The sequence below is a fragment of the Vespula vulgaris genome, chromosome 10 (assembly GCF_905475345.1).
Source record: "Vespula vulgaris chromosome 10, iyVesVulg1.1, whole genome shotgun sequence".
NCBI lineage: Eukaryota > Metazoa > Arthropoda > Insecta > Hymenoptera > Vespidae > Vespula > Vespula vulgaris.
The window spans coordinates 2,839,848-2,867,420 of NC_066595.1; the positions used below are offsets into that span (position 1 = coordinate 2,839,848).

The following is a 27,573-nucleotide window of genomic DNA, read 5'->3' on the forward strand; positions in this document are numbered from 1 at the left end:
TAAGTACTACCGTGCGAATGGCTGCTTATTTCATTTAAATTCCAAAATCTTTTCACTCTAATTGTAACTAAACATTAAAGTACATTTTTCATGTCTGATAATATCGCTATTAATAATTAAAATTCTAAAATAATTTTTTAAAAAGACTCAGAACATTTGTAATTTTTTTATTGTTCTTATATATTCTTATTGGTTTTTTTTTATTATCACTTATTCTCATTTACTTTACTTAAATAAAATACTTTTAATATAGTAGAATAAGTTTCCAATACTGCCGAGCGAATAGCTATGTATAATTATTTTATATTGCTAATAATATTTAAAATATTTAAATTAAACGAGTTAAATAAATAAATCAATTAAATATATTAGAATTCTGTGGACAAATGCATATAAAGTATATAAGTTTGTGACTAAGTTTAAGGTTTTATCTATTATTTGGTGAAAAATAATAATTGAATATATTATATAGTAATTTTATTAAAATTTACATTTAATGTACTTATAGATAGGATGATTTTATAATTATTTAAACAATATAGAATATACTCGGAGTACGATGTGGTAATATTATACAATAGTATATGCTATTATAATAGAATATTTTTTTTTATACGCTAACTCGATTATTAGATTACGTTCGATAAATATATAATTTATACAAGCTTATACATTCATACAATAGTACGAGAGTTTTTCTATATAGTTCATATGCTGCCTCTATAGTTCATATTTTAACCGTACTGTCGCTAAAATCGTATACGCTATAAAGGAGAAGTGGTGAACAGTCTTAAACATAATATTTTCAAAGGAAGTGGGTAAAATTGAAAGAGTCGCAAGAAATTCTGTATTTTAATCCAACTTATAGCCGGTAAAACTATAATGGATACTTCCCGAAATTATAAAAATCCTTTTCAAGATTATTCAAATTCATCTTGTCTTACCATATTGAACCCTGAAGAGAATACTGTAATAAACAAATTTTATAATCATGCTTAGTAATGATAATAAAAACGCAATGGGCATTTATTATTATTGATTTACAGATAACAAACAATTTTAAAATTTTGCTAATTACAAATACCAAGAAATTGTTACAAAAATTAGAAGAAAATAAAAATGATTGGACTTATCATGACGATCATTCTATTTACACAGGAAGTGCTGGCATAGCAAATATGTTTCAACTTTATGCTGACTATTTCAATGAACCAGTATATTACTCTGTATGTTATATTTTATAATTACCGAAAAACAATATCTTTATTCATTTAATATTACCCTTTTAATAGCAAAAATTCATGTTTGTCTTTTTTTTTAGAAAGCAATAGAATTATTACAAAACTGTATCAAAAAATTTAAATGGAAAAGGGAAATAACTTTTTTAACTGGCTTATCAGGGCCATTAGCACTTGGAGCAGTTATATTTCATAAACATGGAAATAAAAATGATTCACAAAATGCAATATCTAAGTATGTATAATATTGAACATCAAAAACTAATTATTATATATATATATTTTAATAAAGTGATATTGTTTTTAGATTGATATCTTTATCAACCCATGTTATAAATGAACATAGTGATATACCAGATGAACTACTTTATGGTAGGGCTGGATATCTTTTCTCTCTTCTTTATATAAATACAAATATATGTCCACCTCCTATAGAAAGTGATATTATCAAACAGGTAATGCACCACAATTCTTTTTATATTTTTTAATTACTTATGTATATGAAATAATACTGCTATAAATATTTACTTTGATATCACAAAATTTTCATTAGGTTATCTCTAGTATAATAAAATCTGGAAATATATACTCTACATCGAGACATTGCAAGTCTCCATTAATGTATTCATGGCATGATACAGAATATCTTGGTGCAGCTCATGGTCTGGCTGGTATTCTCTACATACTCTTACAAGTATATTACACTGAAGATGATATTAGTTATAATTTTATTTATCATTTACTATATTTTATTCTGCTCCTTTTTGGTAGGCTCGAGATTATTTACATGAAGGACAACTGAAAAATTATATATTACCAGCTTTGTATTACCTTCAAGATCTAAAATATCCATCAGGAAATTTTCCTTCTTCGATAGGAAGTAATACAGATAAATTAATACATTGGTGTCATGGAGCTCCAGGAATGACTATGTTATTTTGCCTTGCTTATGAGGTCCTTACATATGTATCTCAGATAATTTACATAGGAAGAAATATACTTTAGAAATTACTTTAATTTATATAGAAAGATAATTATATATTAGAAATATAATTATATAGAAGAAATAATTTTTTAATTTAATTATATTTCTAATCACAGATATATTCGGATAAGAAATTTTTAGAAACTGCTATACAATGTGGAGAAGTAATTTGGGCAAGGGGTTTGTTGAAGAAAGGATATGGAATATGTCATGGGGTTTCTGGAAATGCATATACGTTTCTACATCTATATCAACAAACAAAGGTTTCTACAATAATTAATTTTTAATTTCTTATATATAGAATATCCGAAATATCTTTAATATCAGCTATCAGTATTTTACTTATTATAATCATGTTTAATAAAAAATAAAAATATTTTTTCTCAGGATCTAAAATATCTATATAGAGCTTGTAAATATGCAGAATGGTGCTTTAATTATGGAGTAAATCAAAATAGAATTCCTGACAGACCATTTTCTTTGTTTGAAGGTATGTAGTAGATTCTTAGTTTTTAAATAACTAACACCCACACACATGTACTAACAGTCTTCTGTATATGTATTATTTCAGGTCTTGCTGGTGTGATTTATTTTCTTATAGATATGCAACAGCCAAATATGGCCAAATTTCCAGCATATACTTTATAAAGTTAGCATTTTTGGATTATCATATTTATTACAACACAATCTTCTATGTGACTACTTTTAAAAAGAAAGCTTTTAATAATAAAGCTTTCTATTTAAAATTGGATGAGACAGTACCGCAAATTGTTGTCAAGGTATACTAATTTTGATGTATAATTATTAATTATTCATTGATATAAATGATCACACACATATATTCACATAATTTTTTAGTAGCTACTTAATATATTTTCCTCCAAATGACTTAATATATTTTTCTCAAAATGATAAATTATCGAAATCTTTTATATTCATCGTAAAACATACTGTGTATTATTTTAATATGTTGCAGTGCATTCATTGTTGAAATTGCTTGTACTTTATACTTGTTATACTATAGAACCCTTATGAAAAAATCCATGAAAGAGAGAAAACATGATGATATATTATGGATATAAACAAGATTCGTATAAAACAAATTTATTTAAATTATTTATTATATTGTTAAATTATGTAATACATAACGTAACATAATACACACACATACGCATACATACATAATTTAAATATATTTAAATTAAATATTTTCTTTTTGAAAAGATTAAAATTACAACATAACAAAAATTCTTTCTTTTATATACGCCGTGACGATTGAAGAGTAATCGAATGAAAGTCTAAAATGTGAGTTGTCTCCGTCTTCTTTCGTTGCGTCACTTTCTACTTCGTCCAAATAATACACTCTTCCAATGTGTATATATATATATACACAACTACATAAAAGTACAGTATATATATATATATATCATAACAAGTAGCAATGCAAGAATAAACTTCAACTTTTAATAGATTTGTAAAAACTTTAAAAAATAAATTTAATAAAAATATATTCATTCATTTAGTTAAAAAGAAAATGATTTAAAGAAGTAAATTGAAATTTTACAATTTATCATAGGAACAAGTACTAATTATAAATAATTACTTAACTGCATATTTTTGGTATCATATAATATATTATTATCAAAACATTTGCATTATATTTTTGTATGTATATTATAACATCAAAATGGAAATATATTTTTTTTCTTATTAAATAATTAAGGAAATAGGCATTGAGATGTATAAAAGCTGACCGATTTTGCTATAAAAGCAATGTTCTTGAGATTCGAAATAGTTAGAATGGGTTGATCCGGTTTTAAATCAAAGATTAAAACGTTCATTTCTCATTAACCATTGATGGGAGTGGCGTTCACCTGTTTTACCTGAGGCTTCAAGTATATAAGGCACCTTCTACCATCGCTCCGCTTAGTTTCGCTCATCTGGAATCGTTCGTGAAACAGCATTTTGCTTCGACGTAAATACCAACCGTGAGTGTGCATTATGTTGTGATAAAATATCATTGGTTTTTTTTTATGATGTTATATTTTATATTTCTTTTTCTGAATAGAGCATGGTAAACTCTCCTTTTCGTAATATATTTAGATTATCTTTGAAACTTAAAATAATGTTTCTTTTTACAAATAACATACATTCAAGTTTAATACCAGATTTATTGTTCTCTCTTATAAATTTCTACTTAAAAAAAAATTATTATGAATCAAATAAGTCTAATATACTATATTTTTTTTATTTTATTAAGAAATTTTTGCACTTCCGAACTTCAAGTAACGTATGTTAATTTCAACGTATAACGTAATATAAAATAATTTATTGGTAAATATACACCAGGTATGATATAATTAGAAACAAAAAAGAATTTTTTTCAATTTATTTAACGATTCAAAAAAGAATAAGGATGTACATCAAACTTAATATTTATTTATTTTCATTGGATTAAACATTATGTTTAACTATGTTGAAAATATTAACATATTGCCATGTATAAATATATATTATGAAATATATTTTAATGTTCATTCTCAGATGAGATTTCACAAGACAGCCACGATCCTTCTCGTTGTAATAACGATCGCATCGGCATATCCGCAAAAAGATGGTCAAATCTTCAGTAATGAAGCGATTAGGCAAGCTCAAAACACCTATCTTATTCCCAAAGATGCGACGATACAAAAGGTTCAAGAAGGAATAGAGTTGGCTGCATACGAATCGATTCCTGGAGATCAAAGGATAAATCTTTTTGAAATACTTGGAGAGCACGTACCACCAGAAGTTGTTAACAATCTGCAAACTCAAATTGATCAAATAGGACGAAATTAAAATTTATTATTCAACATTAATGTACTGTCGATTTTCCGTTGTCTTCCTGTACAAAGTACTTATAAAAGTATTTATAAATGAGCGATAAATCATTCTCTCGTGAATTATAATATATTCAGCTTTTACATTTTTATAAATAAACGCAAAAAAATAATCAATGACTGATTTTCATTCGTGTGTGTGTATATATATATATATGTATGTATGATGCATGTATATATTATATATACATATGCTTACTTTTGAAGAACTTTGGGATATTGTAATCAATATAACCACCGTAGAAATGACTTCCCCGTCAGTTTCTTCAGTTATGTATACGATGGTGAAACATCGCGCGGTGAAAGCAGCAATACCACTTGCCAGAGAGGACTTTCACTTATATCCTACATTTACCTTATTAATAGACGGATCTTCTTCAGTGGATTTTTGTTGCGTGCCATACTTGGAACTTGAGTGTTTCTTTATGCAAAATATATCGACAATATGTATACACGTGCGCGTGTATACGTATACAAAACACGCGCATAAATATACTTAAAGTGTATATCAACATTATCTAAAGTTTACCTAAAGTATATTAACGATAAATATTTTAACAATGTATCGATGTAAAAAAAATCACTTGTTAAACATATATCAGCGATTTTAAATATTTCATATTTGTATGGAACGTTTATCTTATAAGTGACATTACTTCATTCATTAATGATAAATATCTTATCGTTTATTTCTATCGCAAAGGTACAAATTTCATTAAGCAAAGAAAACTTGAAACTCTCTTTTACTTCTTTTATCTTTCTGAATTTATATCTGAATCCTTGCATACCTGCACATTATAGATAGATCATTTTCTTGCATGAAAACACTTGCTACATTCAACTATATTAAATGTCACATACAACGTACATTGTCTCCCTAATATTATAGAGGTATATATATTTCACTATGTCAAAAAATAAAAATTACATGTTGGATCAGCCAAGGAAGATGGAAACAAAAAAAAACTAAAAAAAAGTAAATGAACTACATGAATCAAAATATTGGCTGCAAAATTACTATTTACACAAAATAATCTCAAAATATGCTTACAATAATATACAATAGTAACATGACAACAGTGAAGAAAAATAATTAGGGAACACAAAATAGTACTGTAATTATTATTTGTAGGTCGAAAATGATAATACCAATAGTTGAGGTACGATGTATACATATCTGACTGTATATGTTTATTAGAGGTAAAAACTATACTTTTATGTACAATTGTTGACCAATAACAAAAATTTGTTTGCGTATAATTTTACATCAATTGGCTTTCATTATACTGTTGCTGTTGCATATGTTGGATTCAACATCAGCACGTATACATGTATTCGGACACCTTAAAAAGGTGTTTTCAATGCAAGAAAATGTACTATCTCTATAGGCATACTGTCTACTTTCCAAACCAGAGATGATAAAGCTTCACTTAAGTCCAACACGTATGTGAGTTCATACAAGTGTCATTTTCAACACACAATCCCCTTCCAGATTCACTTCCTATAATAAATTTTAATAAATAATTAGAATGATAAATTAAATCACCTAGTATTAATTGTCATGTAAATTTTTATCTTCACAAATACTTACTTAGATTTTTTGGACCCCCTATCACTTCTGTCCACACTGTCTTCGCGTGACCGCTTTTTACTGTTAGAAGAAGAATGCGATGACTTGTGCTTATCATGTTTATCATGCTTGTCACTTTTTCTGGGGCTATGTGACAAAAAGTAAAAATAAAGCATCATTAGTATAATAATTATGGAACAATTAAAATCGGTGGTAATCACCTGTGTTTAGATGATTTGGAAGGAGAAACTTTCTTGTGTGATCCTCCACTCCGCGATCGATCCGTTCTTTAATTATTAAATTATCAACTCAATATGATCGGAATATGTATATGTGTGTACGCGTGTATGTATATATCAGTAGAAAATAACGCAGAATATATATTGTCTATATATATTTCTTATAATACAAACAACTATTTTACCTGTGTTTATCTGATGATTTTCTATCTTTACTGCTCGATGAACTTTTACTTTTGGAATTGCTAGAACTTTTATGTTTTGAATTGTGTCTGAAAATAATAATAAATACGATATTTTAAAACACATCACGTTGCATGTAATACTCTATCAAATTTAGTAACAATTTTTTTATTTCCATACCTGTCTTTTGCTGGTGAAGGTGATTGTCTACGACTCGATTTCTTCTTTTTACTTGAATTGTAATCGTCACGATAGCGTCCCTCTCCTCTTTCTTTATCTTCTTCAGCTGCTTCTCGTTCCAGATCTGACCAATCTTTACCAGATTCTTCTGAACTACCCAGTTCTTCCTCTGTAAATGAAATATAAATTAATTATAAAATAATTCTATGCAAATAAATTTTTTTAAAAGAAAATATTTTCTTTCTCGAATTACCTTCACTATCGGAATGTTCAGATGCTTCTGAATATTCTGAATCGTCATCAGATTCTTCTTCGCTGTCTAGATCAGATGGCTAAAAGAAAATTCAAGTTTTTCTTCATAAGATAAATCACTTAATTTTCTTATTAATTATTAATAAATGAGTATCACAAACCTCGTAAGCATCATCTTCTTCTTCTTCTTCGTCTTCTACCTCTTCATTTTCAGCATCACTTTCTGGATCTAAAAATGTCCAACCACCGCTATCGAAAAATCCTTCTGGATCATCCGTTATGGTCTTCATAATTTTTGTCCAATTTAAAGACTGTACACCTTCTGTATATCTAATGTCGCAGGAACTAAAAGAAAAAAAAGTATTAATTATTATTAACAACAAATGTATGTGTATCGACAAATATATATGAAATAAATAAAAAAAAACTTACTTTAACCATTCTTTGACATGATCCAGCATGTTCATTGGAATGGCATTAACCATAGCAACTTTTCTATGGTAGTCTTTGAAGACAAAAATCATATCAAAATTTTTCAAGTGAAACTGGACTCTTTCAAAGTGAACAAGTTCAACATCTTCCAATGTAATGACAAATGGAGGCTACAATTTAAAATTAATTAAAATTTGATGTGATGGAAACTTTGATGACCAAACATGTTTGAATATAAAAATATATGATAAACGAAAGTAAAATGTAACAGTATAGCATCATACCCATTCTGTGAGATTTACTAAACATCCACTAGTAGGTTGTAAAAGAACAGTACTTCGATATGGAGCACCAGGAAAACCTAATTCTCTAAAAGGTGTATCAAATTCTATTTCTTGTTTTGTCATACCTTCGACCTATTAAAAATATAGATAAATAATAATTAATATAAATAATAATTAATATAAATTTTATTCTGTGAAATATCACCTTTTCACAAAAACTTTTAAAGGCTGTTTTTAGCTTGTGCCTAAGTTCTCTTTCAGATTGTTCTGCAGCAAGATCATCACGATCATGCATATGCTGATGTTTCCCTAAATCTGTGGTGATTTCACCAACTTCTGTGTAAAACTGCACATCCACATGCTTCTTTTTACCAAACATAATAGCATGCTGAAAATATAAAATATTTATTACAAAAATGTATTCACAATCAGAGCTATATTAATGTGATTAGTACATACCTTCAAATGAAAATGAAGAAGGATTATCATTTCCCCATCACATGGTTGAAAGAAAGCATTTTTAATATTATTATATAAAATGTCGACTTTATCGCCTCTTACGGAAGTATATCGAAACCCATTAGTATGAGCTTCTAAGCCTCCTGTCATTCTTTTAGTGACAATGTTTGGTCGAATATATAAGTCTTTTAGCTTTGGATTACCCTTATTTTGTGAAAGTATTAGTGTATCTTGTTTTACTAAATCCTCCTTTTCTCTTTCTTCTGCTTCTCTATTCTTGAATTTTTTTTGAACTTCTTTAATCAATCTAAATGCTGTATTTAAATTAGACGAGGGAGCAGAAATTTCACCAGGTTCTTTGGTATTTGTACTTCGATATGTTCTAAAAATATTTCAAAATGAGTTACATTCAAAAATAATAATATACTAACATATATTAATAAGTATTATTAGAAGAGTTAAAGCATATATTTATTATATAATACTAACACTTCCTTTACAAAAGTGGCATCAGGTTGTGGGTATGAGCCTCCTTCATTACGACCCATTGTTGCACCAGGATGAAAGAAATTTATTCTAAGATAAGTATAGTCACCCTCAACAGATTGAGAAATGTTCTTGATTGTTGATATGTGAAAAGGTACAGGAATACCAAAAATTGGTAAAATTACAGTTTCGTACTTCTTATCTATAAATAATAACAAATATTAATATTACATCAAGTTTAATAAATTCTTATAGATATAATATAAAATTCATAGATCTTACCAACATATAACTTTAGTTCTTTCACTTCTGGCTCACGTGGCATATGGCTTAAGCTCTTATATGATACAGTTGATTTACGTATTTTTTCTTGTTCTTTTCCTCCAGATTGTTGAGCCAATCGTGCTTTAGCAATTTCATTCAATTGTTGGGCTAACTCTTTTTGATGTTGTTTTCTTTTTTCCTCCGAACTATGTTCTGTTCTTAATTTTGACTCTATAACAGCTGTTCTTTTACCTCTACCCAATATTTCAGCTTTATGTTCATTCTCTTTACCACTGCCTTCTTCTTCTTCTTCTTCATCGTCTTTAACATATATACCTATATTCTTTACTTTTTTCTTTGAAGGTGTTAAATTTGTAGCAGGCTGACCCTAAAATATGCAAGTACACAATAATTTATTAATATTTATCTCTTGTATATTGAAAGTTTCTGTTTAAAAAAAAACAATGTAATATTAAATATTACCTCATTGACCATAACAGTATCACCAATAAAAAGAGCATACATTTTCCCTTCTTTCTCAGTAGCATCCAGATTTGAAAGATTGCCTAAACCTACATTGATGTTAAATACCATGCCCTTTTTGGCCAATGCATGCGTTTTTGGACCTAACAACAGTGAACTTTCTCTAAACTCAATACCCATTGCAAATCCGAAGTTTTTAGTCAAATGATCCAACATATCAGGTTTCTCATCCTTAACAAATTTTACACCTGTTTCATATACATCACTTAATTTTGTACCAGCAACAAGTTTTTTCAGTATTTCTTCTTCTAATTGTAAAAGAAAGTTGTAATTATCCTGCAATAATTCATACATCGCATTTATATGGTGCAACCATATATTCACATTCTAAAATCTTAACTCATACCTCTATTGTCTTTGTAGGATTAACTAATAATGTCCTAACTATATTTGAACAGTAAGATTTGTAACGTGCTCCTAAAGAACAAACGATCACACCAAAATGAAGAGTATTTTTATCACTAACTACACTAAACTTCAAGGAATAATTTCCACCACTCTGTATAATAGCTGGGTAACACATGTCAACTTGAGTTACATCGACTCCGGTAACATATTTTTTGTTTGTTATAGCAGTATCCACACCTTCTGCCAGTTTTGAATGTTTAACTTTCTGAAACATTTAAATTTATTAATATATAGACAAATATATATTTTAAAATATAATAAATATAATGGAATACCTTATCAGAATCAATGATTTCCATAATTTGATCTTTAAGGTACTTTGTAAAAACATCAACAGACACCAAACAAGCTTTCTTTATGGTTAAAATTTCACTTTCTTCTTTTGGACACATTACATATGCTGCAGCAGCACTGACATCAACCTAATTTAATTAAAACCGTAGATAAATTTTAATCTTTTACCTATACAATGCATTGTATAAAAATAGGATAATAAATCATACCGTATCAAAAGATTCAGATCTTAAAGATGCTCTCCATGCATCCATGAAAGCACCTGGATAATTTTCTTTTGAAAATACACCCAATGTTTTACCTTTCTTACTCTGCTTTACTATCTCGATAAGTTTAGCAAAATTTGCTTTGTCTTCGTCACTCTGAAATATATTCATGGATACAATCATGTTTCCAAATTATTTTACTAAAATTTTAGCCAAATAACAATTAAAATATGCATACTCTATCTCTAACAAGTAACATAACTGGAGGTACGCCTGTATCTTCTATTTTCTGGTTTTCAACTTTTCGTAAGAACTCGATCTTTTTTTTGCTCGCCAAAAAATAAATAACCTCTTCAGCCAGAACCATTATTGTATCAGTAAGCTCATAACTGAGTAACCATGTCTAGAAACAAGTAAGCAAATAACATAATAATTAAATTATAAATATATATATATCCAAAAATTAAAAATTTTCATATATATACATAATTTAAATCATTTGCTTCTAAAAGTGTAATTTATAAAACAAAATCTTTATCAAAAATTATTAAATAATAAAAAATAAAATTGTAAACTTACTTGCAATGCTGTAGATTTACTATAAACGATATCCTCGTCTGTACCGACTGCAGAAACAAGGCAATCCATTTTACTAAAACTGTCATCAGTACCCGCTTCTCCATCCTAACAAAAAACAAATTTTGTTCTTAAAACATTTTCATTGTTTGCAGTGTGATTGAGTATATAATAAACACGATCTACCGGTCTTACCTTCCATGCAGCATAAAGACGCTTCATGCGTCGAAAAAACGTTTCTTTGTCAAGAGATACGTTTGCCATATCTTGTTTTCAACTTGCTAAATGTTGCACACGCTGTAACGAAATCAATTCGACATAAAATTACAATGATGGCTTGTAGCGATAACAATGAACAACGAAACATTCAGACAATATTAAATATATAGTTTCTATTACATTTTCTTTCTCATCTCTTGCGAACCCGAAATGCTATTAAATTTCGTCTATCAACGCGGATATGGCGGGATTTATAACCAAACCGCAAAATTACAATCCACGAACTACGAGCCACGCGGCGGGAATAATTTTGTGCGTAGTGTCTGTTTTATAGTTTAGAAAATGTGATGCTATCCCCTCTTTCATATTGTCAACGGTGAAAAACGGTAAAATAACGCCGATTATCAGCCAATCTCATTGGTCGATCGAGGTCGATCTATGATTGGATCTTACTTTCTATGAACTAAAGCACCAATTAGATTCAAGCAAATTTCGATAAAATATTAAAATTTTTTATATTGTATTAAAATTATTAAAAATACAATTATTTATTTTTTTATTTTGTGATACTTTAAAAATGCTTAATTAGAAATGTTTCAAATAAAAATTCGCGTACATTTATATATTGCATTTAATACGTAAGTCATATGAACGATATTGAAAATGATTGGAGAATTTTATCTTTCTTCCAACCAAATTAACCAATGAACGTAGAATTACCATAAGAATCAATCGTGTTAACTATACGTCTATTATTGGAAATAAAGAAAAAATTGACCCACATTATCTAACTTTTGTAAAATGTTACAAGGATACATTAATTCTTTTTCATTTCCATAATTCTTCTAACTTTACAACAAACTATGGCTGATTATTTACATAGTATATACGTATATGTTACAATTTACTTATAAACTTCTATCTCTTGATAGTTTTATATCGAAGGGTGAAACGTCTCTTTTTTACAAAAATAATGTTATAACCTGTTAAGTACAAAACTCTTGAAATAGGTGATTTTATGTAAACTATTTATACCAATAATGCGTATATTACTTTAATAATGATAAAACTTAGAAAATATTCATGACAATAATAACATAATAAATATAGTCGTTTTTTTTTTCAATTGTTCATTGATATTGTATGAATCAAAGAGTGAGTAAAGTGAAACAAATATTGTGGAAACGTATTTGATTTTCAAACAATTTTCCTAGTGATCGAAATAATCCGTATTGAGTATATTATACTACAATAATGTTTTTTTCTTATTTTCATAGATGATAAGTGATTGATCATAAGAAAAAAGTAGCCTTAAATATAGAAATATGAGAAAAGGGTTAAAAAGAAAAAAAGTTTCAGTTAAAATTTCAATGATCATTAGAAAAAAATTTATGTGGCATTGTGGTTCATTCTAGCCTTTATAAATCAAAGACAATTATTTTATATTGTGCAATTGACCATATCTAATAAACGGTTTTGAGTGTACCACAGCGTATGATGAATGTAAGTGTAAATTTTTATTATTCATTTGTTGAATTATTAATAACAAAAATTATATTGCTTGTATGATTTGTAAGCATTGTACATTTAAATCTGTCAAGCTTTGCATTGAAATATTTGTATTTTTATTTGAAATAGTTTTTTAATTTCTTATTCAAATATTTTCTTTTTGCTGCAAACCTATTTTCGGAATACTATATTCTGCATTATTCTGGCACATGGTTGGCATCAATTTGCTTATGTAATCTTGTTGGAATATAGACGTAGAATTTTCATAAATATTCTTCTTGACTATGTTTAAAGAATGTAATGTATATATTCATGTATTTATAGAACATAATTATTTGTATATTAAAAGAAAAAATGATATATATAATTCATGAAAATTATAAAAAACATTATTGATAAAAATATTTTATAATATAGGTAGGTGGTATAGCACAAAAGTGGTGTCAAGAAGGTGGCTGACACGTATTCAAATTATTGAAATGATTGAAAGTGTATCACGTAGAGCACTGAGTGGCTCCAGTGGGAGCTACCATGTTCGTGGTGCTGAATTAGCAAGAAATCGTAGGTTAAAATCTTTATCTGCAACTGTTATTTTTCTTGATGATTCCCAGCATACATTTCAACTGGATGTAAGTTCATTATTTTTCTATTATTTTTATAATCTTAAAATTTACAAAACATTAAATTATTAAGGTTAATGATTTATAGAAAAGGGCAAAAGGACAAACTTTATTAGATTTGGTATTCCATCACTTAGAGCTTGTAGAGAAAGATTATTTTGGCCTACAATATACAGAGAATGGTACTACAACAACAACAACCACAGCTGATACAATGGTAAATTCTTAAATATCTTTTTGACAAACATGCATCATAAATATTCTACTTCAGATATCATTCCTTATCATTATAGAGATGGTTAGACCCTACAAAACCAATGAAGAAGCAGATAAGAAGTAAGGGTAAAGATCATAATTCCATACTTAACATTTGGTTATTGTAACATGTTTTATTTGATGATAATTTTTACATCACGTTATACATTAACAAAAGTATTGACATTGAAATATTAATAAATTATACATGAACTGAAAGAAGTATGAATTATATAGAAACTGAAAACAGTTATATATTTTAGGTGGACAATTTTTTTTTAGAGTAAAATTTTATGTATCAGATCCTAGTAAACTGCAAGAAGAATATACTAGATATCAGTTTTATTTACAAATACGGAAAGATATTCTTCTAGGAAAACTACAAGTACCACCAAGTACTGCTTGTCTTATAGCAAGTTATACTGTTCAATGTAAGTACATTTGATTTCTTTGCAAGAAATTTACTTTAATCTATATTTAAATAAGCAAATAAACAAGGTAATATTTAAATATTATTTTTAATGCAACTTGCAGCAGAATTAGGCGATTATCATCCAGATGAGCATGGACCTGGATATCTTTCACATTTACAGTTAATACCAGGACAAACAGAAGAAATGGAGAAAAAAATAGCGGAGTTACATAAACTTCATAAGTACATAAACGATTAATTTTTTTTTCTTATGTATATTTATATCATAAAATATTTAATTGATTTGAGAAATGTTTTATACTATAGAAATAACTGTTGTGTTATTTCTGTTTTATATGCATCTTTTATTTACAGAGGGCAACTACCAGCTGATGCAGAATTTAATTTTTTGGATCATGCAAAACGGCTTGATATGTATGGAGTAGAATTACATAAAGCAAGGGTTGGTGTAACTTATTACTATATATTATATAACTATATAAAAATATCTCTAATAATAAAAATTTAATGACAATATAAATAAATATAATAATAAATGATAATAATATAATAATTGTTTCTCTCAGGATTCAACAAATAAAGAAATACAACTAGGTGTTACATCAATAGGTTTAGTAGTATTCCAAAATGGCATAAAAATTAATGTATTCTCATGGTCTAAAATTGTAAAAATTTCTTTCAAACGTAAACAATTTTTTATTCAACTTAGAAGAGAACAGGTATTTCTAAAAATGCAATTTAACGCGAATAATTAAATGCTATTATTACTTTACATATTAAATATTAAATATCTAATGAAATATATTATTTTGCTTACAGTCAGAAAACTATGATACTTTATTAGGTTTCAATATGCAAACCTATCGTAGTTCTAAAAATTTATGGAAAGCCTGTGTCGAACATCATACATTCTTTAGACTTCACAGTCCAAAATTACGGCCAAGGCGATTTCCTCTTACATTAAGTAGTAGATTTACTTATTCAGGACGAACAGAATTTCAAACTGTTGAAGATGGAAAACATCGAGCACGAGTTGAAAGAACATTTATTAGGTAATGATAAAACAATTAACAAATCGTAATTATCTTAATTATCCTTAAAACTAAGATATTTTTTTTAATCATTCCATAGATCACCAAGTAAACGTTTGGTACATGGGGTTACAACAGCTCCTATTATTGAAGATAAAGGAAAAGTTATAATACCTCCTGGCAGGCCGCCTCGACCTTATGATAATAAGGTGCAATCTCTAGGTGCTCGTGAACCTCGACAAGCATGGGGTGAAGGGAACCAAAGTGATGAGTTAGAAATGCTTCTTCTCTTTTTTTATTTTATTTTCTTATTTTTTTTATTATAATTTATCTTTAATTACAGCGAAGGTGGTTTTTTGTCTCTTCGAGAGGATTTAACAGGAACTCATACACAGAATAATGCGTTTTCTCCAATGTTAGGATCTCGAGTACTTAGTTATGCAGATGATGATACAATTATTGAAAAAAATATTTATGATCTTCCTGACTACAGTGAACCAACAAGTTCACCACCTCCGCAGGTGAATAAATTAGATAAAGAATTATATTGAATATATTCAATCAAATTTCGTAGTAAAACAAATGTAATAATTTTAGATATTGGAGGATGGATTGGTTACGATAACATTGACACCCGATGAACAAGGTCGTTTCGGATTTAACGTAAAAGGTGGATTAGATCTTGATATGCCTATTTTAGTATCTCGAGTTGCACCAAATACACCTGCTGATCGTTGTTATCCCAAGTTGAATGAAGGAGATCAAGTTAAAATTTATAATAACAATCTTTTTACCAATTATTATCGCATCGATAAATAATTTATTTAATCAATATTATGTCTAGGTTGTTTTTATTAATGGCATTGATGTAAACGGCTTACTACACGAACATGTTGTAAATTTGATTCGTCAGTCACGTGACTCTGGTACAGGAGAACTTACATTAACAGTTCGACCCAATGCATTGTATAACGCATTAGCTGGAACCGATGAAACATCCGAAGAAGAACCTCCTTATAGGTATGCAATATATACATTGATTAATCTTAATTTCTGTTTTCAACTAAATTTTTTTTTTGTTATATGTTATAAGGTATGTACCTGATGCACCACATGCAGCCGTTGGTTCTGATGCATTAGCGCAATCGATGTTGCTTCTTGCCGATGGTCTGGCTAGTGGAGCCTTAATTGCACAATATGAACAGTTATATAGAAAAAATCCTGAATTGACGTCTCTCGAATCTAAAAAACCAGAAAATCAGAACAAAAATCGTTATCGCGATATTTCACCATGTATGTATGACGGATGCAAGATATATTAATCGATATTAAAATGTTTCTTTGTTTGTATGTGCATTACCTTATATAAAACATTATAATTACTGTACTAAACCGTGATAATCATTTATATATTATGCCTCATAGATGATGTTACGAGAGTCATTTTAATGGGATCTGCAAATGGCGATTACATTAATGCTAATTATGTAAATATGGAAATACCAGGATCAGGTATTATTAACAGGTATATCGCTACGCAAGGGCCTTTGTCAACTACCGTTGCAGATTTCTGGCAAATGGTTTTAGAAGCTGGTAGTACTCTCGTTGTAATGTTAACGACTTTAGTTGAACGAGGTCGAGCAAAATGTCATCAATATTGGCCTGCTCTGAATGAAACTCTTAGTTTTAGAAATCTTACACTTAAATGTACGGTGGAAAACGTAGAAGATACATTCATTTTTCGTGAATTTATACTTAGAGACATTAATGTAAGTAAAGTTTGTATTATTTTTTTTTTAAGATATAGAAACTCAGAAATTATTATATTGTTTTTTAATTTGCAGACTGGAGAAGAAAGGGATATAACACATATGCAATATTGCAGCTGGCCAGATCATGGTGTACCCAGTGATTGGAAACAATTTACTACATTTACAGAAAAAGTTAGAGCAGCGCGCACAGGCATAGTAGAACCAGCTGTTGTACATTGTTCTGCTGGAATAGGCAGAACAGGAGTTTTAGTATTAATGGAAACTGCATTATGCCTTATTGAAGCCAACCAACCAGTGTATCCATTGGATATTGTACGTTCTATGCGCGATCAAAGAGCAATGATGATCCAGAATGCTGTAAGTTATATATATATATACACACACACACACATATATATTTTCTTATATTACATATATTTTATATTTAACATTGAAACATGGAAACATTTTATTTGTCAGGAAACATTTTTATTCTTTTAATATTATTGTAGAAATAATATTATTATCATTTGCACCTATTGGTGCAATGATATTTCATAGTATTGCTATTATTGATTACAGAGTCAATATAGATTTGTATGTGAAGCAGTTCACAAAGCTTACAACGAGGGTATAGCTAAACCACTACCAGAATTCAGTAGATGAAGACAGAGATATAATACACATTTTAATTGTTTACTCTTTAATATCTTAGTAGAGTTACACAATCTTTAATCTTATAACATCAATTTGTTCTTTTCCAGTAAAAATTTAACTAATACAAAAATCATTGAGGTTAAGTTTTCGGTGCATTATATACATATATACGCGAGCATGCGTAGATACACATCACTTTTGAAAATTTTAACATAATATACAATAGATGGTTTATATACAATTTTATAATTATTCGAATATTAAATTCAAAAAATTATTATAAGTACAGAAAAAATCTTTTGGAACTAATTACCATTATATGCCTCATATAAAATGAAAATATTTAAATTAATAAATTATTGCAGTATAAAAAAAAACAAAATCATTAGAAAATTTATAACTGCTTTCTCTAACAAAAGGATACTCAGAAATATAATTTGTAGGTTGCATACAATGAAGTATGCATATATTTTCTGCGATAATATTACAATTGTATATGTAATCTCATTAATACAGTAAAACATATATTTTGGATAAATTAAGCCAAAATATTTTAAAAGCATTAGATAAGTCATTCTAATCTTAATTTGAATATAAAATTTGTCATATTATTATATAATAATAATTAAAGTATTATATAAGCATAATATAAGGATTGAAAATTGTAGTAACTGTACATCAGTACTGAAGATTTTGAAAAACGTCCAACAGTTCAAAGTTTAATTATATTTGTCTAACGTAATAATGCAATATTTATAAAATAATTCAAACATGTCCAAACTTGTAATTTATATATTTCCATATACAAAGCATTAGAGACTTTAAGAAAAACTCATGTGCTATTATTCATTATAATAGTTTTGGAAGTACACTTATTATATAAGATAACTAGTTATCTTCAGTATATGAGAAACTTTTACATACACCAAAACCATAACTGAATCAAAAATCCAAAACACACTGCATATCATGTTTACAATAGCAAAAAGAAACCAAAAAAAAATTACATGAAGGTAAATAAGATAATGTCATTTTTTTAATCCACACAATAGTGCCTTCTATGTATGCACTGAAAACTTATGAAAGAACAACATATATATCCATCCATTTTAATATATAGTAAAATTTCCATTGATTATACTTTTTTTAACAATCATAACATTTCTGTTATTTGCTACAGTCATGTTAATCATTCAATGTATATTTTTGTATAATTATTTATATTCTTTTGTAACTTATATTTTTCAATAATCATGTAAATATACATTACATCTCATCATATTATTTAATGGTATGATATATCCAAGCTATGTTAATAAAATAACAGAAACATTGCAATAAAATAAATAAGAATATTAATACTGATTTTTATAAACATGTGATAAAAAATATACTTAATTCAATAACACACAGTATCACACAAATTTTGCATATGAAAACAAAGTAAAGCAATTTACCAGCAAGAAAAGAAAGAAAGGCAAAAAAAATTTTACCGCGCATTAACATTGATATTGCTAAACTGTATGAACTTATGAAATGTAGTATTTTGTATTGTATTATAGAGTGATAGAGTTGATTTTACTAGAGAAATAAAATGTCTTACAATTTTTAACTACATTTTTCATTAAAAAATACCTTTCTACATAAATTTGCTAATTATAATTATATAGAGTTAGGGTTACAAAGTTTAAATATTATATTTCACAACAATATGTAAGATTTATTAGTAAACATAAATATATAAAATAATTTCCTTTTCATATATAATTTAAGTGCCATGATTTTTAAATATCAAAATATAGATATTGATAATCTATTCTTATTTTTGTTTGTACTTTGAATTATAAAATAGAGGTATTTTGCAATACATTATTCCTTCTTGCTTCTGTTTTCTTTTTTATTTTATTTTTTTATAATAATAGATGAACCACCAGCAAATAAATCCAATAGAATTGTGCAATAAAATTATTATTTAAGCTTTCGTATGATTGGAATATTACTTGCATCTATTAATAGATAATGTTGCATAAACAGAATGAGATCTATTTTTCAAAGAAGATATTTTTACAATGTCTAATTACTGAATCCGACGAAGAAATAAATTACAAGATGATTTACATGTCAAAAAAAATGGGCCTTCTTGTCCTGGCAGATACGTAGATGGAATAATATGATATATTCCAGCTGGTACTCTTTCTAATTCTAAATAAACAAATCCTGGCCTAAAATAAAATATATTTTAAGACTATTCTTTTAGAATGATAATATGGAAAATAGTGTCATTTTTTGTTAAATGTACTAACCGAAATGAACCAGAATTTTTTGATTTGAATACCTCTGCATTTGGATTATTGACAGTTACCATAACAATATCAAAACCTATTTGATACTCCTTAGGTCCTTTTAAAATAATCAATACATAATTATTATCCCCAGTACTTTCCAGATCAAGTTGATAATATGGATTATTAGCATAAGTTGTATGATTAGAACATCCACCTGCAGAAATCCCTTTCCACTGACCATCTGTAATCTGAAATATTTACTTTTCTATGATATTACATACATATTATATACAGTTAAAATTATGATCTTTGCTGAATGAAAATAGTTTCTGTAAAATAAATTATAATATACCTCCTTTTCATATTTGTATAATTGAGGTATTTGCCATAATTTGAAAGGACATGTTGCATACGCACGTAAAGTGTAATATATCGTATGTGTTTTTTCATATTGTGATATAACTAAAGTGTATCGCGTGTCACTGTCATTTTCTAATTTTATTTTACAAAGATAATGTGGACTATTTATTCTTACTCCGTGAACATATGGCGGTGGATCATCTAAAAAAATATATAACATGTTAATATTATAACACATATTATATTATAACATATATACATTTTCTATGTTTACTAGTTATCTTATTCACCTGGGTAATATACTCTTTTACCGTTATTCCGGTATATTAATACTGTGATGTATTCTTTATTTTCTCGAAAATCAGCAATATCAGTTATATGTCTTGTTAAGAGAATCCATACTGCTCCTGTTGTATTACTTTGTACTTCAAGTAAAAATTGTGGATTATCACCTATATTATACACATCTTTTACTGGTCCGATTCCTGCATTCCACATTCTATAGAAAAAAAGAATTATTATAAGATTTTATTTTATCATGTCTTAAAAACATTACAAAAAAAGACTGTATTTAAATTAAACTTACTGATGAATACAGTAAGTATAATTAAATAAACCAGGATTCCAATTGATAAGAAAGACAACAAAAAATTGGCATATACTATCATAATCAATCCAGAAAACTCCATTATCTAATTGTGATGCAGAATCTGGATCATAATTTAATATTTCTTTTAATTCACGAGTCCAATGCATTGTATCCAGTTCTGAGTAATTTCCTTTCCACCTCAAGTACGACCATGGATTTTTCAATTGAAAAAGTCTAACTCCCTAAACAAAATGATTATTATGCCAATAATACGTGTAAATTTCTAAGAAACTAATTTCGAAATATAAAACATTTTTATATTTATGTAATATACATATTAACGTCTGTATAAATAAATTTTTAAAAACTTACATTTATTTCCCTAACATCTAATACTGCATAGGCATGAGTAGACACCAGACCAGTTCTTTCTGCTTCAATATCTGACATTTGTCCTGTACCAACTGTGACAAGCATGTCACCTTTATGCAGTCTCAATCTTAGAGTTTCAAAGAAACTATCTTTATTAAAATCTGGATCATCTGGTTTTATAGCATACCTTTCAGGTATCCAACCAGTTAAAGCATGTAAATCTATATTCTATAAAATATTGTATTTTTTATTCTGATTATTATAAAGTATAAAATTCTAACTATTATAAACAGATTCATTCATTTTAAGCAAAAGAAAAAAAAACTTACACTACCAGATCCAGGAAAATCGTAGCCACCCATTACTTTCATATATGCTTTCTCTAATAAAGAGACCCATAGCTCACCACGATTGTTAGAGTATGAGCAAAGTAATTGATTGTGTCGATTTACAGGTAACAAATCATCTATTATTACTTTGCGAGGAATGCCATTGATGTGTAATTTTACCATGTACTTTCCTAATGTAAAATCATTGTTTTTTTCCCATTTCTTTCTATAAAAAGTGAAAAAAGTATAAAAATCATCATAAATAATTTCTTACCAAATGGATTGTACACTGGTTCATTATTCCTATTTTTTGGATAAATAATAGATGTGATAAGCCTACGACCAAATCTCTTTTCATATTGTGCACTGACAGCAAGGGAAGCCACAAATGAACAATCTGATATGACCTAAAATATAAGCAAATGATGATCATAATTATATTTTTATATAATAAAAATTATAGTTGGATAATTTTGTATATTAATATAATTAATATAACTGACAGTTTGTTTAATGCTGTAATAATCAACATAACGTCCCATCAGCATCTTAGGTTCAGAAAATAATTCCTCAGGTCGACACCATCTTGCAAAAGTTGTTTTTTGTTTAGGAGCTAATGCCAATAATCCATCTTTATCAGTAAATGGTATAGCATATTGAAATCTTTCCAATAAATCAACATCCATAAAAGGTACAAATTCTTTATCATTTATATGAGAACTATGAAGTAAAACTTTTTTTTCTTCTTCTGTATAAGTGGTACTACCACTTGCTATTTTAAGATGTGCACTACTTCCACGGTGCAGAGCAGGTTTTGTTTGATGTCCTAAAAATTTATCTTGTAAATACTAAACATTATATTGTTCAATAGGTATGTTTCATATGAATTTTTATATATATATCATAATATAATTACTTGCATTTGTAGTAGAAGATTTTAATGATGAGACTGTATCTGAAGGGTCATCATTAGGAACAGGTTGCAAATTTTGAAGTGATTTAATAATATCATCTATATTATCAGTTTGTTTTTTAATACCTTTTAAAGATTCTGCTCTCTCAAGAGCAAGTCTGATTAAATTATTCAACTTTGTTTTTATTTCAGAAGTAGTTACTTTCTACAATATATAAAAAAGATATAAATGCACTTAGATATAGTTATATTTTACTAGAAAATATAATTAATATATACTTACTACACTAAGACCTAATTCAGCAGCATCTGTATATAATTTCAAAGCTACATCTTTAAGGCCTGCTTCATCAGCATCAAGTGCTTGATTTATCAAAAATTCACATCTGTGAAGATCAGATTTTTGTTGACTAATAGTACCATGTGTTTCATCTTCTTCATTAACTATAAATTTATTAATTTAAAATTAATCACTATTTAATATTTTTGCTATTTAATAATCCAAATATAAATTATTATTTTTATTTGTAATAATATATTTACTTAATTGTTGAATTGCAGATATTCTTTCTCGATAATCTGTAATCTTCTGATCATATGCAACATCTAAGGATAATCCATCAAGAGATTTTACTGTGACTTTGTAGTAATATAGGGCTTGTTTATATTGTCCACTTCTATCAAATTGCACAGCTTTCTGAGCAGCAATTAATGCGCTTTCTGGTATATTATCCATTTCGTTATTTATTATCACAATATTGAATCTCGTTATAATTATTTAATATAAAACTGACAGAGAAGACGATAGCAATTCTCTTCAGTCCTTTAATAATTACAAATAACTGATGCTTTTATATAGGTTATATATATTATATCTGTAGATCATATATATATAATATATATATATATATTATATATACATATATATATACATGAAATATTTACACAGTCATTGTAAAAATATTTTCATAGTATTTAAGGACACAGAGTCTTCTACTTGAAGATAACAGAAATAGTATATACCTGAAGCACAAAATATCATTATTATTGTTGTGAATTATTATCCAAAGCATATAAATACAAATAAATAATTAATGATCATTAGTTTTATTCGATCAACGGAGTGTTATCTATCATATAGGTTATCTTTAGATATCCTTTCCGAACTGTTTTTAATGTTATTGTTTACGTTAAATACAGTGATAGTTATATATACATTTACCAATGCATTCATTATAATACATTTATAAGAAAAATACTATTAAAATAAATTCAATTTTATTTACTTTTTGTTTGTGTCGTATATAAGATTAGGTAAACAGAGTATCATTTTCCTTGTTTCGCTTTTAGTATTACTGATTATTTGGACTATAAAAAGTGAAGTATATATATATATATATACATATATTTATATTTTGATAATTACAAATTTTATTATTATTTTTCATGTAAATTTATCATCGTATCATTGAAGAAAAATTTTTTTCAAAACATTCAGTATTTTTCATTATTTGAAAATTTTCCAAATATAATTCGTAAAAATCTAATTTTCCACGAAAAACATTTACGCAAACGCAACAAAAAACAAACTACGCCATCACTGTCTTGTGCTTTCTTGTATGTTATGTGTTAATTACAGAAACATATAATATTATTATAGATATTTAAGAATGATATAAATTATTTTGAAACTATTGGCACTCTAGTAGTCGTGCATAACGTAACTTAAACTTTAAATGTGCCATTAATAGTTTTCTGACCGTCTTTTACTCTACGCATAACCACATGTTACTGAATATATAACCACATGTAACTGCTTACTATTACTTATTATAAAATATTATAATACTTTACAGTTTTATCATATATATAGCTATGAATCTTTTTGAACAGATCCTGTATCAGGTACCAGCAATTATCTGAAATTCGAACGATATATTATAGATTTTGAATAAATATAAATTGTATTGGATTATTCAGAAAGGATTAGCAAAAGTTGATTTTATCAATACTTCCAAGGAAATATTTATATTTTGGTGTATAATCCAGTATAAATCTATATCATTTTTGCAGCAAGTAATGTGTTTTGGATAGTACGGATTTTTATTCTTTTTATAATTTCAAAAAACAAATTGTTATAACCATTAAACTCAATAAAATTACAAAATGTGTTGGAAGAGTAGAGGTCAAACAGAAGCAACAGAGTAAGAGTACAGCCATTGTACCAATATTTGACGATAGGATGGTTTTGCAGAAAGGTACTGGACGTTTTTTAAAAGGTTTTAGTAATGCAACAGTTAGACGATGTAATTGTAGTAACAACAAGATTCAACATCGATTATATGCTACAGTATCAAGGCTTACACCTCAAGAGGTAATGAGTGATTTATTTTCAGTTTTTTTAATAAAATATATTTACAAGAAAAATATAAATATTTTTTGAGATAGGTTACTGCTATCTTACAAGCCAATGAATTTACCAAAGAATTTACTGGTTCATCTTCTGTGAAATATTACGATTCTAATCAGTTAGCATCCAATAATCCTATTGAAGACACACGATCTGAAGGACAATGTTTATTAACAAAAGGTAACATAGTTATAAACAAATTTTTAAATTCATAAGATATATATGTCACATATTATTATAATTAAGTTTACTTTTAACCATAAGTTAAACTTGACTGCATGTATATATTTATATATTATAATAACACACATAAAAAAGATCATGTATAATCAGACAAATATATGTTCATTTTGCATATGATATTCTTTCTTTTTGTTTTTTTCTTTACATTCATTACCTAACATTGCTAAATGTTAATAGACATTAAAGCATTATTTTATATTTAATTATCCTTTCATAGGTTTGTTATTGGGAGTATTTGATGGTCATGGTGGTGGTGCCTGTGCACAAGTAATATCAAAACGACTATTTCATTATATATCTGCGTGTTTACTTCCTCCTAAGCTATTGAGGCAATATTTGGATTCTATTAATTCCAATAAGGAATTAGAGCTACTAGAGACTTTCAATGATAAAGTAGAATTAGTTACTGAAATAAAAGATCTTTATCGAGACAGCTTTTTAACATTTTTGAAGGATCTAATGCAAACTGGATCTACCAAAGAATTTCAAATGGAAGCAGCACTGGAGAATGCATTTGTCAGATTAGATAATGATTTATCTAATGAAGCTTTATTAAAATTACATAATAAAGATGCGGCAAGAACACTGACAGTTGCTATGTCAGGAGCTGTAGCAGCTGTAGCTCATATAGATGGTCCACATTTGCATGTAGCTGGTGTAGGAGATTGTCAAGCAGTGCTTGGTGTTCTTTCAGGTATAAAATTTATCTTTTTATTCTTTACTTCATTATTAAACAATAAAATTAGTATATATAAGACAGTAGACAATATTATATATTTATCTACAGGCTTTATATATATATACTTGAATGAATGTTATATGACTCAATATGAAAGTGATAATATAAAAATTAAATTTTATTAAAAATAATTTAAAAACCACCAGAGTGTGTGTGTGTCTTTATAAAGACATGATGTGCTGAAGCTTATATCCAAATGTGCAAAATTTACTTTATTACAAAGAGTTTGTGAACTTTCGTGAATATTTTTACAGAAAATGATGTGTGGTCAGCAAAAATGATGACTACAGAACACAATACTGATAATCGAGCGGAAGTTGAAAGGATTTTGTCAGAGCATCCATCACAAGAGAGATCTACTGTGATAAAAATGGAAAGACTACTTGGGCAGTTAGCACCTCTTCGTTGTCTTGGTGACTTTCAATATAAGTGGAATAAAATGATTATGAAACAAGTAGTAGTACCAATCTTTGGCGAAAATGCAATACCACCAAATTATCATACACCACCATACTTAATAGCAAAACCTGAAGTAAAGTATCATAGATTGACACCTAGAGACAAGTTTCTCATAATAGCGAGCGATGGATTATGGGATTTAATATCACCTTTACAAGCTGTACGTTTAGTAGGAGAACATATAAGCGGAAAAGTTACGTTAAATCCATTAAGATTACCTCGAAAAAATATGAAGTTATCCGATATAAATGAAATGTTACTTCAGCGTAAAGAAGGCTTAAAAAAGAAACCTCTTGATAGTAATGCAGCAACACACTTATTAAGAAATGCTCTTGGTGGTACAGATTTTGGTATAGATCACGGGAAATTATCGCAGTTACTAACATTGCCAAGTAAAGTGGTACGAATATTTCGTGATGATATAACAATAACTGTCGTTTATATGGACTCAGAGTTTTTAAGGCACTGCCCTCCGTGATTACTCAAATGTACCTTGTTACTTTTTTACAAGTTACAGAAAAACTTTAATCCACTGTAAATTCTCCCTTTATTACAATATATAGATTGTTATTTATTTCAATAACAATAAACATGATTTACACGGGAATAGTGTTCTGATTACCAGTCGTTTATATTTTTATTTGTTTACATATGTATGCATTTGTGTTTTAACTTGTGACATTTCTTCATTGAAATGCACCATGATCATACTTAAAATAGTTAGTAATTAAATCTATCTGCACGCATTATAATATATACTATTAAGTAAACACAGAATTTTAATGGATAGTTTACAGAGCAAAGTTCATTAAAAAATAATATAAGTAAATTACAGATATTTCAAATTTATCATATTGTATGTTGCACTTACTGTAAAAATATAGCCATCATAAAATGCTTATTTTTAAAAAAACATAAAAA

General features: G+C 27.5%; 5 protein-coding genes across 18 annotated transcripts; 3 read left to right on the forward strand and 2 right to left on the reverse strand.

Moving 5' to 3' along the window:
- Window positions 1-755: 755 nt before the first annotated feature.
- On the forward strand, window positions 756-5,219 carry LOC127067375 (lanC-like protein 2). Of its 3 annotated transcripts, none has more exons than XM_051002221.1 (10): window positions 756-969; window positions 1,047-1,226; window positions 1,322-1,473; window positions 1,546-1,693; window positions 1,792-1,932; window positions 2,010-2,192; window positions 2,340-2,486; window positions 2,611-2,713; window positions 2,795-3,002; window positions 3,947-4,210. In XM_051002221.1, the coding sequence occupies exons 1-9, from the start codon at window positions 883-885 to the stop codon at window positions 2,869-2,871; spliced, it is 1,218 nt and encodes a 405-aa protein (XP_050858178.1). In that variant the 5' UTR covers window positions 756-882; the 3' UTR covers window positions 2,872-3,002; window positions 3,947-4,210. The 3 variants fall into 3 exon arrangements, with proteins under 3 accessions (XP_050858178.1, XP_050858177.1, XP_050858179.1); XM_051002220.1 differs by lacking the exon at window positions 3,947-4,210 and adding an exon at window positions 3,200-3,912; XM_051002222.1 differs by lacking the exons at window positions 756-969; window positions 1,047-1,226; window positions 1,322-1,473; ... (3 more) ...; window positions 2,340-2,486; window positions 2,611-2,713 and adding an exon at window positions 4,768-5,219 and having other exon boundaries at window positions 2,863-3,002; window positions 3,947-4,211.
- A 1,038-nt stretch (window positions 5,220-6,257) lies between these two features.
- On the reverse strand, window positions 6,258-12,044 carry LOC127067374 (FACT complex subunit spt16). Of its 2 annotated transcripts, XM_051002217.1 has the most exons (21): window positions 11,878-12,044; window positions 11,674-11,775; window positions 11,482-11,586; window positions 11,141-11,305; window positions 10,906-11,058; window positions 10,678-10,824; window positions 10,341-10,607; window positions 9,935-10,270; window positions 9,470-9,839; window positions 9,191-9,389; window positions 8,702-9,083; window positions 8,448-8,630; window positions 8,243-8,374; window positions 7,959-8,128; window positions 7,688-7,871; window positions 7,528-7,606; window positions 7,275-7,443; window positions 7,097-7,183; window positions 6,894-6,959; window positions 6,694-6,819; window positions 6,258-6,603 (listed from the first exon to the last, which is right to left on the reverse strand). In XM_051002217.1, the coding sequence occupies exons 2-21, from the start codon at window positions 11,740-11,742 to the stop codon at window positions 6,597-6,599; spliced, it is 3,396 nt and encodes a 1,131-aa protein (XP_050858174.1). In that variant the 5' UTR covers window positions 11,743-11,775; window positions 11,878-12,044; the 3' UTR covers window positions 6,258-6,596. The 2 variants fall into 2 exon arrangements, with proteins under 2 accessions (XP_050858174.1, XP_050858176.1); XM_051002219.1 differs by lacking the exon at window positions 6,894-6,959.
- A 481-nt stretch (window positions 12,045-12,525) lies between these two features.
- On the forward strand, window positions 12,526-19,565 carry LOC127066962 (tyrosine-protein phosphatase non-receptor type 4). Of its 6 annotated transcripts, none has more exons than XM_051001331.1 (18): window positions 12,526-12,852; window positions 12,975-13,200; window positions 13,624-13,835; window positions 13,915-14,043; window positions 14,120-14,168; window positions 14,345-14,512; window positions 14,616-14,736; window positions 14,869-14,956; window positions 15,081-15,233; window positions 15,334-15,566; window positions 15,646-15,816; window positions 15,889-16,066; window positions 16,143-16,310; window positions 16,390-16,565; window positions 16,639-16,838; window positions 16,971-17,314; window positions 17,390-17,674; window positions 17,879-19,565. In XM_051001331.1, the coding sequence occupies exons 3-18, from the start codon at window positions 13,686-13,688 to the stop codon at window positions 17,960-17,962; spliced, it is 2,697 nt and encodes an 898-aa protein (XP_050857288.1). In that variant the 5' UTR covers window positions 12,526-12,852; window positions 12,975-13,200; window positions 13,624-13,685; the 3' UTR covers window positions 17,963-19,565. The 6 variants fall into 6 exon arrangements, with proteins under 6 accessions (XP_050857288.1, XP_050857290.1, XP_050857289.1 ...); XM_051001333.1 differs by having other exon boundaries at window positions 14,120-14,162; XM_051001332.1 differs by having other exon boundaries at window positions 12,526-12,707.
- A 154-nt stretch (window positions 19,566-19,719) lies between these two features.
- On the reverse strand, window positions 19,720-24,244 carry LOC127066965 (calpain-7-like). 3 transcript variants are annotated; one of them, XM_051001341.1, is made up of 13 exons: window positions 24,088-24,244; window positions 23,345-23,824; window positions 23,085-23,245; window positions 22,805-23,006; window positions 22,392-22,714; window positions 22,163-22,295; window positions 21,889-22,079; window positions 21,560-21,787; window positions 21,185-21,429; window positions 20,889-21,097; window positions 20,591-20,799; window positions 20,257-20,486; window positions 19,720-20,175 (listed from the first exon to the last, which is right to left on the reverse strand). In XM_051001341.1, the coding sequence occupies exons 2-13, from the start codon at window positions 23,535-23,537 to the stop codon at window positions 20,031-20,033; spliced, it is 2,469 nt and encodes an 822-aa protein (XP_050857298.1). In that variant the 5' UTR covers window positions 23,538-23,824; window positions 24,088-24,244; the 3' UTR covers window positions 19,720-20,030. The 3 variants fall into 3 exon arrangements, with proteins under 3 accessions (XP_050857298.1, XP_050857296.1, XP_050857297.1); XM_051001339.1 differs by having other exon boundaries at window positions 22,392-22,726; XM_051001340.1 differs by having other exon boundaries at window positions 22,392-22,726; window positions 23,345-23,624; window positions 23,825-24,166.
- Window positions 23,780-27,259, forward strand: LOC127066979 (pyruvate dehydrogenase [acetyl-transferring]-phosphatase 1, mitochondrial). Of its 4 annotated transcripts, none has more exons than XM_051001370.1 (5): window positions 23,780-23,816; window positions 24,985-25,175; window positions 25,250-25,391; window positions 25,672-26,148; window positions 26,448-27,259. In XM_051001370.1, the coding sequence occupies exons 2-5, from the start codon at window positions 25,044-25,046 to the stop codon at window positions 27,128-27,130; spliced, it is 1,434 nt and encodes a 477-aa protein (XP_050857327.1). In that variant the 5' UTR covers window positions 23,780-23,816; window positions 24,985-25,043; the 3' UTR covers window positions 27,131-27,259. The 4 variants fall into 4 exon arrangements, with proteins under 4 accessions (XP_050857327.1, XP_050857326.1, XP_050857325.1 ...); XM_051001369.1 differs by lacking the exon at window positions 23,780-23,816 and adding an exon at window positions 24,273-24,418 and having other exon boundaries at window positions 24,695-25,175; XM_051001368.1 differs by lacking the exon at window positions 23,780-23,816 and adding an exon at window positions 24,362-24,894.
- The last annotated feature ends 314 nt before the right edge of the window (window positions 27,260-27,573 follow it).